Below are 17,170 nucleotides of genomic sequence, written 5' to 3'. Positions count from 1 at the left end.
CAAACTGCTGTACTGGTGGCCATCAGGTCTGTTAGGAGAGTATTTGAACTACAGTCCTTGATGTGCAGTGAGCCCTTCCTAGTCTCCTCCAAAGATAGGATGAGCCTTAGTAGCAATCTTTGTTTCAGCCAAAAGTAGATAGTCCACCCTCTGTCAAACCATTCAACTGCCAACTGTTTTCCCAAACCTTCAAGCTAAGGGTGAAAGAGTCCTTCATACCACTGGATGTTCACAAGCAATTGAGATACTGGCTGCATTGAGCCATGGAGGTAAAAAAAAATTTTTTTCATTTCCTTTGCTGAAAAAGAGAGGAAAACAGTTTTCAGGCAAACTATTTCTGTGTGCCTTTCTCAAGGCATTCACTGTTTCTACTATCCCAAGGAAAATCCCTGGTAGGCACAATCAAAGCTCATAATACTAGAGAAAGTGCAAGCAATGTGTCATCCTCAAAAGTTTTGAGTTTGATGTTGAAGCTGTTTTAGAGGCCTCTCACCTGGGTATCAGTTCAAGCCTTTTCCAAACTATAAGCTGAACATCCATTCCAGGGAGCTAGTGAGCTTTACTAGGGCAAACTTAAAAGGTATGCTGAATCCTACCCCTCTTCCATCTCCACCACCCATACTCCATAGTGCTGTGAGAATCAACTCAATAGTAAGAACTACTGCCACAGTGAACTCATTGAAAAATATAGGACAATTATGTAGGAAATTGATCTGTTCATACATCTGCATCTCCCATCCACCATACCCTCTGTTCTTTTGTTGGTTTCAGAGTACCCTGTGGAATAAGGTGGGGTAACCTTGTAGATTCTGTGATATTTTGTCCCCCCACCCCCCGTCATTCCATATATTCTCAAGGCAGTGGATTTGCTCAGCTCTCAGTAATTGTTCAGGGGTAACTTTTTTGTACTGTCAATTTTCCACCCTGTCATGATCATATTTAACCCAGAAGACGAAGTACAGCATGTTAGCTCTCCCACGTTATACAATTGTAACTTACCTTAACCTTCTTTAGGGCCCTTGCCAGGGTTCTAGGCAAGAAAGCTCTGAAAATGGTGTAAGCAGACACCCTTCATATAACTGGCATTCTCACAAGTAGCAAAGACTCAGTGTGTTCTACGCAAAGGGGAAAGGGTCCTGAGCTCTAGAAATCAGGCCAGACATATGGGGGCATCTAGCAGCCAAGTCCCAGTAGTAAAGATGACTGCATCAATGATCTACTCGAACATCTATTATTAAGGTAAGTTACTAACACATCTGTTCTTTCCCTCTATCCTAAATTCAAGTAGGAGAGGTAGGAAGGAGTATGTTTCCAACTTCGAGACTGATGCCACAATTCCAAAACAAAATGGACAGTTAACTGTTGTCATTGTAAAGGGATGTAGTATGTATCAACATGGGAGACAGTGACAGCATGGGCAAGCAGATGATTTCAAGGCCAGACCTTTTCTTCATGGATGTTCTGCTTCTCTTGTCTCAGGACTTCCACATATTAGTTAAGAACTTTTCTGTTCCTGTAGTGTTTTTCAGGCAAAGTCCATTTCTTGAACCACAAGAATGTCACTGGCAGGAAACAAACTGGTAACAAACTGGTTTAATGCAAAAGCCTAAAGTACAATACAATATAAAACCATGTTGAGCACTTTCATCTGGGGAACCTCCCAAACTTCATCAGAACAACAGTCACTGACTCCATTACAATTTTATACCAAAAGCAACCAATCAGCACTCTCCCCTTATCACCTCTACCAATAGCAATTCATTTAACACAGTAAAGTGCAATTTCAATAATGTATAAAAACAGTCTCCTTTCAGACTTTTGTATTTCTTAAAACAAAACAATTACAAATATTTAAAATAAACCATATTACACAATAATATTTCTGAAATATCATAACTAAGTTCCTCAAGTTAAATTTATCATAGTTTAGCAACTCTTATTTTAAGTACACTGTTAATACTTATTGCTTCATTAAGTTCGGGTGGCTTTCCAGCATCCAGTTTCAGCTGCCAGAACAGCTCTCTGTACTCCAACTCTAAATATCTTGCCAAACTAGAAAGACTACATTATTTTCTAACTAAAAAAATATCAAAGTTCTTACAAGTGTTCCCTCGATTCCTTCTTTGATTTTTTTCTTTGCATTTCTTCTGCTTCTCTCACGTGTCGTCCAAATATTCCTTCGCATACTACATCTTATCTTTATTATTAACTGTCTCTCCAACTTTTTTCTTAATTTTCTCCATTTACCAAGTTTCATGTTTCTCCGCTTCATGCACACACACGCGCACTCACACACACACACACAAGCGCGCGCGCGCACACAGTTTCCACAGCACCATGCCTCTCCTTATTATACATTACCCTTCACTTACTATCCTTTTTATGAACGATCTTTTGTTCTTTCTTTCTTTCAGCCATATCATGTCTTTAATGTGTCGTGCACACTTTCTGTTGTTCAGCTGTTGGTTCAGTCATCATTTTTTTCTCAATTTCCTTTTAAAACTATAATCCACCAGTCTACCCAGGAAGAATAAAGCTCTTGGTTTCTATGTGATTTATCCACAACATAGCCACTATTGCTTTATTTTCGTGCTACATCTTTGTATCACTTTGTGTGACTTTATGGAAACCCTTTGCTATGCTGGCAGGATGTGGCTCCTTATAGGCTGTCTCTTTTTAGTTTCTTTATTAAAATGGATTACATTTCTTTATTTAAAGTTTGATTTTTAAGCAAACAAAGCACTCTAAAGTAGGCTACATATGAAATATTATTTTGTGATAGTGTTTTAGCGTTGATAACTTTATTTTTCACTGTTAACAAAAACAACATTTAGTTCTATATGATTACTTGAATTAGTATCTTAATAGTTTTTGTATCATCTGTATACTGTATATGTATGTACATGTTGACATTTATTTTATTTTGTATACGACTGTTGTTTCCCTGACCTTTAATATTTGCTTGTTTGAATTTATTTTGTGAAGTGCTTTGTTATAAGCATTAGTAATAAAAGCTGAACTGAGTGCGATTACTTCCCTCCTACCACTTCAAAGATCAGGGCCACATGAACTAAGCACCCAACTACTCTTTTAACACACTTAGCAAATTGCATTCTTGTACTGGCTTTAGTCAAAATCTTCTGATACAGTTCCCCTAGAGTGTTTTTTTCTTATCCCTTAAATTCCTTAACTCCATGATTCCTCTCACTAATTTATTGAATTCTCAGTTCTTCCTGGTCAGATATCACATTTAAAACTGCCAGTACACGCACTATTTTCTATCATGTTAACATACTGTTTAATTATTACATATTTGCATCATCGTGTAAAGGCACAACCAATACTTTTAAAAAACGTGTTATTTTTGGTTGTTGTTCTTAATCACTAAATCCAAGTAAACAACTTTGACACCTTACCCTGATACTATTGTTTTTTTTTCTCATACCTAGCATAAATCCCATAAGCATTCTTCTTACCTAAAGGAAAAAAATCTCCCTTTGTCAATTAATAGCAGCTTTTTTCTCTCTCTCTCGTATAGAATGTGCATTTTATAAACAAGTTGCTCTTAAAACCTATCCCTTAATCCATTCTGTTGTTACAGCTTCTCTGTTCTCTTGCTTGTTTCTTTTTGCATCTGTAAATACTTTTGTATCCCCCCCCCCCCATCTTTCTACATTGTATTCCCTTTTTCCTTCCTGTCCCCTGGCTTTCCCTCTCCTGTTGTTGCTTTCCCTTTCTCTGTTGGAGTCCCCTCACGTTTTCATTTGAAACATTTTCTCGTATCGTCTTGCAAAATACCACATGTTCTCTGATACTGAACCGTCATTATTTGCTAAGTCTTATCCTGTTCTTTTATTACCATTTATTGTTCCTTTTTTTTTTGTCCTTATTCCACCCTTTGTGCTTTCTTCCACTTTTCATTTTTTCCTTATTTTTTATGTTATTTTAACTTAGTAATACAGCAAATGTTTGCCTTCCTTTACTTCTTTTTCCTTCTTTTGGTAAACACAGCCATATAAAATGCCTTAATTCTCATACAAAGCTCATTTCCATTTCATATAGTTTCATATAGTTTATACTAAAACATCCTTTGTGTTATACACATGCATGCGCAGACGCACAAAAATTTATTTAACAGTTTATTTTCTATACCAAAGAATCTTCATTTCTGATTATGCAGATTAATTTCCAAACATTTTAAGTTTCCTTCACATTTTTCAATTATTCTGTGCTCTCTCTTTCTTATTCCAAGTACATTTTTATCACTTTTCTTTATGACATGTCTTCTTTCACATGCATGTAATAATACATTTTTATGTCTTACATAAATTTTTCTTTGTAAAAAGAGTCTTTTTCACTCTTGAGGTGAATTTTTTTGACATCCATGTTTCAAACACATAACATGGTTATGATCTGAGACACTATCATAATCCTCTATATTATGTTTGAGACACGGATGCCAAGAAGTGAATCCTGGCACCCATGTTGACAACACAAATTTATACTTTACAATCAGAGATCAATTCATAATTCTTAGTAGTGCATAGTGATTTTTTGGTGCCATGTACAACTAGTAGTTACAGAATAATAATAAAAAAAAAAAGTATATATTACGTTGGCTTTGAAAACCAGTAAATCAGTGGGGAAGCTGTTTCCATTGTTGCATACTTCCTGTGTAAGGGAAGCAGTTTGTTCTCAACTACATTTTAGAGGCTGTATTGTAGTAGACAGCAGGCAAAATTTGAGTTGAAACAAAGCTGTTTCATGTTCTGCTGCTGCTGTTAACTGGCTGGCATGTCAACTCCTAGTGACAGACATAATCTTACCAGCGCATGGGGGTTGCTTAATTTCGAACTGTTGTTAAGATCAGATCCAGTGCTAGGGTAACACTAAACCAGGATGTCATTTAACTTTTATTGGAGTGTAATCACAGCTCTCCATGCACTGCATTTATATCAGCAGTTTATTTGTTGTAGATTATGGTGAACATAGTAAGGGGGGAGAGCTGCAAAAGAAGTTTTTATTTTAAGTGAAGGCTGTAAAAATTACCTTGAAGATTAATTGTGTAGAAATAGGCCTTTTATGAACCCAGCTGTAAGTTGAGAAGTAATTAGCCATGGGTCATGGAAGAGTTGTAATTCAATGTGCTTTAACTAGTGAGAGCTTTTATGCAGCTGTATTTAACTGTTACAAAGTTTATTTTGATTAACTAGTTCATAATTCCATTTAATAAAAAGTGTTTATAAATAAACTAATTATCTGTGGCAGTTGGTACTGTACTGTCTATGGTACATTCCTGCAAGATTAATAATAATAAGTAATGATATTTAATTTGACTGTGTATCTGTTGATGAGTGAAAGTGAGATATTGCTAAAGGTGATTATAATGATTAGTAACAAATTACTTAATGTAGTTTAACCAAAAATGTTTATAAGCAAGTCAATGCCAGTGCTGAAGCCTTCACTTTCAGTGCTGATATAGAAATGTGACATTGTAGTGTTGGTCATGCATTCACTGCAAAATTGATATAGAAAGATAAGTACTGATATTCATTATGACGTAGTTTAAGGTGGATGGAAATGGAAGGCTGCATATTGTGAATGTAGTGATTAATAGTAGTAGGGAATTAGTTAATGGCATGGAAATGGATGCATTTTTAGAAATGTAATGAAGAAATAAGGGATTTTGAGTTTATTTGTTGAATGCATCTATTTAGAGGTGAATAAAGAAAGCGTCAATGAGGTTATAGAAAGGATGATGTTATAAAGAATAGGGTAGGGAACAGGGAGTGCACTACCTGAGTAACGACAGTAGAAACAATGTGGAAGAGTGCTGAACAAAATGCGGATAGTTGGAGTCTAATTGTACTTATTTACTCTGAAAATAGAATTGATATTTGGTTGCTGAGCCTTAAACAGATAATGAAAGTAAACAAATGGATACTCCAGGAGGCCTGTTTGGATTTTTCTTATGGGTCGACTGAGTGAAATGTTTGATGATAGGAGTGGCATGATGTAATGAAGATGCAGCAGTGATATGAGCTTGATGTGAGCTTGAGAGTTAGACGGAATGCAAGCGATAAAACAGGGCTGCAGTTAGTGTCCCCTGAAAGAAAGTTATTTTACCTGAGTAGTGGGAGATGCAAACAGACCATACACACTTGCCAGGAAGATAATTTGTAGCATTAAGAAAGCTAACAAATGTTGACTGTGTTACACTGTATAAGGACAATATGTTGGGCAAGTGTGCCTGTACTTCTGATTGAGGGCTTAGAGGATGTTTATAAAGCACCTGCTGTGCTTTAGCATCACAGTATGAATATTTTATTGACGTGAGAAGAATATAGTAAAATAAATGAGTGTATAAAACGTAATTGCCATTAATGTGGGTGTGACCTGATAAAAGGTAGCTTGAGAACGGCTAATGCTCCTTTAACAAGTTTAATTTATCTGCATATGTTTAGCTGAATGTCATAAGGTTAATTTATGGACATGAAAATTTAGATTTTATGTACTAGTCTGAAGGAGAATGTCCTACTAAGGGTGTATACAGTTAGTGCAATGCTATGTCTTTGTTACTAGTACTAAAGCAAATGGCAAGATTGTGGGCTGTGTTCTCTTTTTTTTTTTTTTTTAAAGAAAATAGGAACTGCGGATTAAAAATGTCAGTTGTAAATGATGTGGAGTTGCATGGTGCTTGTATATATGTTGTTTTATACGTTGCGATGTTTCAAGAACAGTAAAGAAAAAGTTTTCAAAAAAATCTTCATTTTCGATTCTCTTGCAGTGTTTAGATTTATGGTGATAAGCTGAACCAGTGTGAACCAGACTTCCCTGTCCCTAACAACAGTCTCCAGTGTTTCCTGTAATCTTCTTGGGTGAGCTGAGAAATGTAATCCCACCAGTATGTCCTGGGTCTGCCCTGGGGCCTCTACTATGCCTCAAGAGAAGCTCAGCAGTTATTCTCATAAGGTGCCAGTTTGTCTAAAGTGACTCATGTCAACATGTAAGGCCAGTGACTTTATTCCATTTTGTGTTGCAGGAACTGATTTCTTAGTCCCTTTTCCTGTATTTCCAAAGGAGTTATAGACAAAAAGGTCTCTCTGATTTTTCATTCCCACCTTTTTCTTGTGGTCTCAAATTTTGTGTGCATTGTCCCATTTTGGACTTTGGTAATTTCAGTCTTCACAAGTACTGTGTGAAGCTGTGTAAGGTTATACACTGCCAGGGAGTTGCTGGATGGTGTTGATAAATATTTTTAAATCCTAATATTGGCATATTAGGATCTGAAAATTTCCCAGGAGACTCTTCCATTTTCCCTTAGTAGCTAGCATTTTTAGCATAGGGTTTTACAATTTGACCTGTCTTACACCTATTTTTGTTTCCAAGTGAGTAGCATTGATAGGGGAGTTCATTTTGCAGAGAAATTTCCTTTTCTTGCTATACTTGGATGTCTACCTGCTGATAGTTCCTCTACAGTCATCTGTGGTGTCATACTTCTTGGCTTGTTCCATGGCTTCTGTTGCTGTTTTTTTTTTTTTTCAACTAGGAGGTAATACCTGGTGTGGTTCTAGATTTTATTTGGTGTTGAACTTCCTTCTTGTGGAAATAGTGCAGGAGCATTGGCTTCTTGGGTCTTGTATGCTACATGTTAAAAGTGCATATCTTTTATTAATGTGGGTTGTAGCTACTATTTTTTTACAGTACCTCTGGCCTATCTCGCACAAAACATTCAACAGGAAAAGACAAGTTTGTTTAGAGCCATGATCTTTTAATCATGGTGCAATCCTGCGTTAGTATATTTAGGGAAGGGGAGTAGGGGACAGCCTCTCCCTCACAAAATGCTTTGATTGCATTAACGTTAATGTACTGGATTACAGCACATTGGACTGTTTATTGGCAGTGGCTGCATTTGCAGTTCTTTAAGTTGCCTTTAATCCTGGACATGGTTCATGTTCCTTGGAGTTATGGTTTTCTCCTTCTAACCTGAAGTGTTACACACAGGTCTTCCCTCTGCCTTGGAGCAGACTGTCACATTTGATCCTTCATAGGAGCACATGCTCAAGAGACCCAGCCTGCGAGCACTTTTAAGTGTTTTATGAAAAGCAGAAAGTGATGGCCACTCAGAGTGAGCCATTCACCATATATGGCACCAGATCAATTTATCTTTGAAAGGACCATCATCAAAGGGTAATTACTGCTTTCTTTTAGGACATTTAGTAAAACCTTGCTTTAAGTAAAATCTTCAGGATTTTAGATTTATATTTGAATAGGTCAGTATCTTTTATTTGCAGCTAGTGGGTCAGCTGGGGTTCAGGAGATGAGTCACGCTGAAGTGTGCAGCTTGTCTTCTGGATGTGAAAATGCCATTGCTTATTTAAGAGGATGTGTGACCGAGAGTCTTTGACTTGTGCAGTTTGAAGAACCTTAAAAGGGAAGGTTTTAGCTCTGTTAGTGTTTTACCCAGTGCAGAGGGTCTATAACTAATACAGTAAGTGCTTATACTTATTTATTTTTTATGTATTAACATTTGTTAACCGGGTTAGTCCAACTGAGCCAGGGGCCCATTTTCAGAGGCGACCCTAGAAGAAAAGCTCCAGAAGTATTAGATATTTTTTACAATAAAAATCAAATCAAAAATAAAAATACAAGTAAAAATGTAAATTGTCATCTGTGATAGTGATACTGAAACTCACTGAAGTCTGACTTGTGTTTGTATTTAGTTTTACATGGTAGCAGTGATTGATTCATAGGATTGGTAGAACAGTGGTACATATAACCATCTTTGTTTCTGTCTTTATAGATTTGTGACCAGGGTTGTGCTGCACTAAGTATGCTTGCTCTGCGGAAACCAGAAAACTGCAAAGTTATTATGGAGGGTGGTGGAGCACTTACTGCCCTTCAGGCAATGAAAGTTCATCCTAAAGATGTCAACGTTCAGGTAATTCTGGCAATTTAGCACATAGGGTTAAGGTTGTGATCAGTGAGCTGCTAATGAGCTTTATCCTTATGTCTTGGGTTTGAGTCCCTCAGTGTCCTCCTGCACACTCTGTCCAATTAAATTAATCAAATAGTGAAAATGTACGTAATTACAGTGTCACATTTTATTGCAACAAAGTTGTGTTGGAAGTCATTTGCTCCCTCTGTAGAATTATGACATAACACTTAGTCATTTGCCCACAGCATAAATTATAATTTTCACAGTTCCAAAGGAGGAAATGCAGCTGTAGTTGTAGAGTTGAGATATGTAGTACACACACACACACACACACACACACACACACACACGCTTTGTGCTTTTTGTAATTAAGTCACATATCTCCCTTTCCTGGATTTCCAGATAGAATTGTCTGTATATTTTCGTATTTGTGCTCATTTTCCAGGAAACTAGAACTACTGCTTTATTTATTTTACCACGCAGTTTGCAAAACATTGATTTATCTTTTAGTTTAACAATGCCTAGACAAAACATATAACTGGATTGTTTCTAAGCAGAGATGATGGCCAAGTGTGGCTTTTTTGGTAAGGTACATTTAGTATCCTGGTAGGTCTAGGTTGATGTGAACTACACTGGAGGAGAGGAGAGATGGAGAAAAGAGGGGATGATGCAAGCATTAATAGTGTTTATAAAATAGAGGTTCTACCATAAGACTTCAGATTCATATCCTACTCTGCAGACGTTTCCCTTGCTTTATTCATTACAAGCTAGAGTTCATTTATTAAACAATTCACTACTGATAAAACATGCAGTGATTTACTGTTACGGTATTTGTGGGGGGAAAAATGAAAACAAAACAAGATTTTAAACGTATTTATTTGAATATCACCTTTCCCCCAGGTTATCCCCTCTTGTTATTTAGCAATCTTAGTAAGAATTCTGTATTGTTCATTTCTTAGTACTAATCTTAAAGCCCAGGAATCTGTTCTTTCTTCTTCCAGACAGAGATCAAGACTAATAGATTTGACAGGGTATATTCCTCTGCTACTGAAGTCTGTTATCTACTTGTCTGTCATGTTCTACTTCCAATCTTGAGCGGCAGAATTTGCCAAGAAAAATATGCCCTTCCTTATTCGTATGAGAGAAAAAACATTGAAAAAATATCTGTAATTTAGCACCTAATATTTTATTCCACATGGCCTTTTACAATTTTGATAAGTTGTATACTGCTCCCAAGACTGCAGCATTAGCTGCCTACTTCCATTGGGGCTGCCTGGCTTTGGTTGTCCTCTTTCATGTGCTAAGCATCTTTACATCCAAGGATGAGGCTATTTTTGGCAAGCCTTCATAGAAGACCTCAGATGAAAGGGAAAGACCCTTTTCCACTTTGGAAGGCACATGTGCACATCCTTGCTGTACTACTGCATACTTTCAGATGAAAGATATTCAGAAATTAGAGATTATTTGCAAAATGCCTGATGGATACCCCTAAAGATCCTTCAGCAAAAGTCCTTCAAGTTTCTTTGTCTGAGTTGACCTAAGAATCACTGAAGTAGCATAGCAGTTCTTTGAGTTTGTCTCAACACTGACCACCATAATCTGGATTAGGGAATGGCTGTTTGATTTCCTAGAGGGCAGAAATCTGTAAGACGACAACAGCATGGGTTATTGACAAGAAGAAGTTGTCATTAACACCTGATACATTTTTATGGTTGGATTTCAACAGAACTTGAAACACAGGAATACTGATGGGCATGGTTTGACTGGATTTCACCATGACCTTTGACTTGGTTCCACATAGGTAGCTGCTGCAAAAACTAGAAGGGTTTGAGGGTAGGGTCAAGGCTAAGGACTTAGACTGTTGCATGGTTGGACATAAAAGGTATTGGTCTGAGAGAGAAATGATGTCAGGAATAAAGAAGGTGATAAGTTAAGTACTACTGGGTCAGTTCTGAGTTGAGTACATTTCACTGTTTTTGTTTCAGACATATCTGAAGGACTGATTGCCGGATCACTTTCCTCACTGATGACACACAGCTGTATGCCACAGTGGTGGATGGGGGTATTAGCAAAGATTTGGAAATGTTGAAAAAAGTCAGCTGATAGATGGCAATCTCTCTTGGACAGCCTAACCACTTCTCATCATTACGTTATTGAATTAGTTGGTATAATGGAGGAAGTATGAGACAACACTGCCTACCCCCCCTTGCCCCTCTAGCTGTCTGTAAGTGTGGTATATGTTTTCCAAGTAGGCTTTATGTCTCCTGTCAGAACTACAGTCTCCTGTCAAAAGAATTGAGGTGAACTTGATGGTCTTTCTGCTCTTCGTCTGTACTGGTACAGTTATACATTTGCCTTAACAAGTTGCCTAGGCAGCTTTACTGTACTCCCTAAATGTGTTGTACAGTAAAACGTCTCAGGGCTTTGTGATTATCATGGATGCAGGGTTATGTTCCTGCCATCCAAGTCTTTATTTTAGGTTGCTCTTTCAACTAATTGTGGTGTACAAAAGGCTTTCAGGTAACACATTTGTCATTCTTAATATCAAATATCAAATCACTGTGTATAAACTTGAGGACAGCATTGTAAAACATTACTAAGCTACTCTTTTTTTTAGCAGCCGTAATTCCTGGAAGTACCGGAAACTTAGGATCATAGGAGGTTACTAGGCTATTGGCCCTGAGACCCTTATAAGCAAAGCCAAGAGTTTAACCTATGTTTAGACAAGTCAGCAACCAAAGCCCCTGTCCAGCAGGGACATAGGTTGGAATCCCAAGGGTGTAGTTTCTGTTTCCCCATCCAGTTATCCAGGTTGCACTTAAAAAGGAATAATGAGGTACTCTGCTTGACGTGGAGAGGGAGTCTATTCCACAGATGAGGGAGTCTCTGGGACAAAAATCTGTCCCGCCAGCAAGTCCTATTTATATCACAGACCAGGTTGAGGTCACGCTTATGGGTTGCTCGAGTGGAGCTTGACTTACGGATATGCAACAGTCCTATCAAGGCAGGGACTGAGATTGCTTTGTATGCCAGACAGAGGTCACCTCTGAGGAGTCTGTATGAAACGAGGAACAGGACTTTTAGCCTATCTGTGTAGGGTAGATGTTTGAGTCCCTGGATTCTCCTGGTGAGGAACCTCTGTGGTCTCTCCAGCTGCTGCATGTGCTTTGTGAGGTACATGCTGAAGGGGGCGTTGTACTCAATAATTAGCCTTATAAGGGAAGACTACAGAGATGTTATGACCTCTTTGTCCCTGGATGAGATGCCCTTACTTATGAGGTGGCCCATGTAGAAAGTTTTCCGTACAACGGAAGCAACATGGTGGTCAAAAGTCAGGTTGCTATCAACCTGGGTGCCTAAATCCCTCACTTCTGATTGTGTACTTGACATTGTTGTTAATTTGATAATATGTGGGAATGTCAGTCTCCCCAAAGGAGATGATGATGCATTTTTTGGCATTCAGCTTGAAGCCATGTTTCTGGCACCAGTTATTTGTTTGGGTGAGACCCCCTTGGAGGACATCCACATCACTTGAGGAATTGATGACTGTGCCCAGCGTGCAGTCATCTGCAAACCTGGTCAGCAATAGCCCACTGGTTTTGGCCTGCACTGTTGATAGAGGCCCCAAGACCGATCCCTGGGGTATGCTGCTTGTTACAGGTCTACTAATTGAGGTGGCTTCCTCTATTTTGATTAGGTGGGTTGTATCAGTGAGCCAGTTTGCTACCCATCTGATAACATATGGATTGATGCCTAGTTGAGAGAGTTTATCCACTATGCCTGAGTGGGGAATAGTGTTGAAGGCTTTGGCCATGTCAGGGTAGGCAGTGTGCCCAGACTTCCCCTCATCCATGGCTTTGATGACTGTCTCAAAGAAGTCAACCAGATTTAACAGACATGACCTCCCCTTGACAAAATCAAACTGTGTGGGATCAGGTGTTTGGAGGTTGCCAATGATCTATTATTATGGTCCATGATAATCCATTCCATGGCCTTGCAGATTAGGCTAGTTAGGTTGATGGGTCTATAATTTCCTGGATTGGTGGACACTCCACCTTTGTGTAAAGGGCTGACATTGGCTATCCTCCACTTGGCTGGGACAAAGGCAGTACTCCGGTTTTGGTTGAATAGGGTGCCTAATAGTGCTGCAAGTTCATGTAGAATGCAGCCTGGGATGTTATCGGGTCCCATGGAGGCTGTATTTTTTGCCTTTGAGAGGGCTGTGATGACCTGTTCCCTAGAAATAAGGGGTGGGGGGGGGGCAGGTACTGGGGATCTCCTGATTTACTGATGGGGGGGGGGCAAAGGGAACAAGTTTTCGCTGAATCTGTCAGCCGGTAGATTGGCTATATCTACAGCATTTGTGTATGTGGTGTCCTTGACCACCAGTTCTGAACAGATCTGGGAACTTCATTTGAGATTACGGACATATGTGAAGAAGGCCTTATGATTTTCTCTAGTAGATGTGGCCAATTTGGACTCAAAGTTGGCTTTAGAGGATTTCACTAGTGCTCTTATTTGCTTGTTCAGGCTAAGGAGAGATTGCTTCCAATTGGGCATCTGCTCCTTCTTGGTCCTGGACAGCAATTGTTTTCCTTTTGTTATATACTTTATTTATTGCAGATGTCCACCAGACAGGTTTACTCTTCCTTGCAGAGGATGATTTTATCCTGTCAGGTATTTCTGATTCCATGCATCTATATAAATGCTCGTATAGTACTTTTGTGTAGCTTTGGACATTGGTGCCAGTTCCTACAGTGGGGGCTGTGAAGCTGTTTATACCATACCTCAATAGGTTGTAATCAGCTTTGGAGAAGTTTGTTTGTTTGACCCTAGTTAGAGGGAGGTCAGGGGAGATGGTGACTTTGAAAGTGACCGCTTTATGGTCGGATCTTACCGTGGAGGATGATACTGTAGGGGTGCTGTAGTGGTTACTTATATTGGTTGATACCAAGTCCAAGATATTATCACTTCTTGTGGGGGTATCGACTAGCTGTTCCAAGTCATTTACACTGATAAAATTGAGGAGTCTTTGGGCATTTGTGTTTTGGCATGAGTAGTTTTTTCCAGTCTGTGGTTGGGTAACTAAAGTCACCCAGGATCAGGTAAAGGGTTGAATTTTGGTAGATTTGAAGAGGTCCATATAGGTGGAGTGGGCATCTTGAGTCAAATTTGGGGGCCTGTAGCTAGCTATAATTTGAATAGAGGTCTTGCCGATGGTTAACTTCACCTGGAGTGTCTCCTGCGTGTCATACTGTTTGACTAGCCTGGAGGTGTGTGTGTCTTTAATATATATTGGAACTCCACCTCCTTTGGCTTTGCTTCACACAGTTTGGGGTCTGAATGTATGATAGCATGAGTAACCAGGTAAGGCTGGGGTGCTCTCCACAGCTTTGAACCAGGTTTCTGTGACTGCACAAATGTCAACATCTTCCAGGGTTAAGAATGCTTGCAATGAGTGCAGTTTCATGTTTAGACTCCTAGCGTTTAGCAGCATGACCTTTAATTTGCTTTTTGTTGAAATTTTTGTATTGGTAGTATCGACCTCATGACTTTTCCCAAAAAAGGCACTATGAGGGAGGCAGGAGACTTTGCCAGAAGCCTGAAGCCCAAAGCCCAAGTGAGACAGATGCAAGTCAACTCTAGCAAAGCATCATGGTCTGTCGATCATATCTTCCCAGGCTGCCAGGTACTGGATCCCACTGGAATGACACCAGAAACTAAGCCAATTGTTAAAGTCATTAATTTTTTGTTTGTATTGAGGCATCATTCTGGGTGATGGTAGAATGCTGCTTAAGGCTAGGGGTCATACCTGCCTGGGGCACATATTCAGTGAGCTTAATCATGTCTGTCTTCGTATAGTCCAGGGAGGTACACCTCAAGTTGTTCACGCCAACATGAACTATGACCGAGTTATAACAGTACCTGTTGTTGAGAGACTTGAATGCATGTGTGATATGGCAGATTCTGGCACCTGACAAACAACTAACTGTGACTTTCTGCTTATCCAGCCTGGTGAGAGGCACATCTGTGTGTCTCACAATGGGAGTCTCCTATGACTAATATGCTGGGTTTATGGTTAGGCCGTAGTGGTTGCGAGACACTGGTGTGTGGACTACGCAGGGTGTGTGGTATGGAGGGTTGTGGAGTTCTTGTGTGTTTTTGCTTCTGAGGTCTCCTTTGTTTGGGTTTGTTTTTGTTGAGAACCTCTGCATATGTCGGTGTGTTGTGTAGTTGTGGGTGGTGTTTGAGGTGTAGTGATTATGTTGACAACCTTCTCGGTGCCAGGTATACTGGCTTGTGAGGGAAAAAGCATAGACTCTAGCTTCTTTTATGTAATTGCATCCCTCACAAATTATGTTCCTAGGTGGTAGTAGTAGATGGTTGTCTGTGTACATGAGGCAGTTGCTACACTGTCTCAGAATGCCCATATCAACCAGACTGGCAGGAGAAACTGTAGGAAATTGTCCATCCATATTTGTCAGAATCTGAGGGAGAGAGGCCAGGGAGAGCTAAAGGGTAGGCCTAAAGCCCAAGTGCTTAAACCAAAGCTAAGAGGCTTAGAATAACACTTAAAATTTAAACAGGCTAAAAACAAGCAGTAATAACTGCAGCAGATAAGAAGCAGTTGAACACTTTAGAGAACAAGTAGCAGAAAAAAATAAGATGAAGTAATAGAGTAGGAGGAGGAACCACAAATACTGTAAAAGCAGGTGAATACATTTTTTTTTTTTTGGCTTATAAAGTACAAACATGCTCATCCCCCCCCCCCAAATAAAGTACAATCACTGTTTTCTTAAAGTAAAGAAAAGTCATTTTATGGTGGTTTTTACCTATGTGTGAGGGGCTGAGTTTATTGGTGGTTGGTGCGCCCTGGATACTAACAACAAGGTCATGTCTTGTACAAAGTTCCTTGTGCTCTCCCCCTTACTAACAGGTAAATGGAATACTGCCGCTGTTGATCAGATATTCTCCTAGTAAAAGTATTTTACAAGTATATTGCAATGATCATACTGGCCAAGAACTGATTTGGCATAAAATAGCTTTTGGGTAAAAGAAGAACATCAAAACATACCAGTATGGTTAACTTTCAATGAATTGTAGTCCTGCTTACCCCAGTTAAAATGTTTTACTGACTACAGCACTGATTTATCAGTCCTCTTCCTGTACTGCCCTTCAGGCACCACAGATAGTTTTCTGTGGAGCAGTTATAGCACTAAGGTGGAATAACCCCATTACATAGAGCTGAATAAAGTGAGCCATTGTCTTACTCTCCTACTACCATTCTCACCCGTCTTGCATCATTTTTTAATAGCTTCAAACCATACTCCATCTCATACAACCATTTGCTACCCATCCTCACAGGTAATCAGATAAACATCTATCTGAGTAAGCTGCCTGCACATACTAACTGAGCTACCAAGCCTATGTGTTCTAATTCCTCTCTGCTCCATTCCTATACTTCTGTGCGTCACTAATTCCTTTCTGCGCTACTCCAATATTTTTCCTTATCACAGCATTTCTTGTCAGTCTGCTCTTCATTAGCCATATGTATAAAATGCTTTGCTTCATGCTATTATCAATTTGCCTACTTAATGAGATTAATATGACCTGCTGGCTTATACATTCTCTGAACGCAAAGCAAACAATACAGTAAAGTGAAGACACTAAAGAAAACCCTAACTCCGTCTGTCCTCAACCTCTTTTCCCATTTTTGCACATGAGGTCAGGGTGTCACTTCAACAGTGAGAATCATCTCGAGCCAAGGTTTACACCACTGGGTGGCTGGCCCTGTCTCAGTAGTTCATCTGTACCACTCACTCACACACACTTGCACCTACAGCCAGTTTAGAATGTCCAGTCCACCTATTGCATGTCTTTGGAATGTGGGATGAAACTGGAGCGCCCGAAGGAAACACACACGACCACAGGGAGGGCATGCAGACTTCACACAGAAGACACTGTAGCCAAGAATCGAACTAGAGAAACTCTTGCTCTGAGGTGACAACCCTAACTGCTGCACTACCACGGCTGCCCACCACCGCTGTTATATAAATATGCATATATGGTGGAGGAATCATTTAACCTACATTCCAGCCATCATCAGACAGAACTACATTATCATTATAAAAAGACTGTCAAAACAGTGTCAGTGTTCTACATTAAAATGCACTCACAAAGTTACTTTTAGTTGCATAGTCGTACTGATACTGTACACAGGAGACATGCAGT

At 39.3% G+C, this 17,170-nt stretch overlaps 1 protein-coding gene across 7 annotated transcripts in view; it reads left to right on the top strand.

Moving 5' to 3' along the window:
• Positions 1-17,170, top strand: part of ARMC6 (armadillo repeat containing 6) — an 817,201-nt gene that overhangs the window by 590,344 nt on the left and 209,687 nt on the right. For all 7 annotated transcript variants that reach the window (XM_044053937.1, XM_044053934.1, XM_044053935.1 and 4 more), the window contains one exon: positions 8,804-8,941. In XM_044053937.1, the coding sequence (XP_043909872.1) occupies positions 8,804-8,941 (138 nt within the window). The remainder of the gene's footprint in view (positions 1-8,803; positions 8,942-17,170) is intronic.

This window comes from Protopterus annectens, chromosome 13.part0 (genome assembly GCF_019279795.1).
Source record: "Protopterus annectens isolate FY-2018-M chromosome 13.part0, PAN1.0, whole genome shotgun sequence".
NCBI lineage: Eukaryota > Metazoa > Chordata > Ceratodontiformes > Protopteridae > Protopterus > Protopterus annectens.
This window is presented reverse-complemented; position numbering and strand designations above follow the sequence as displayed.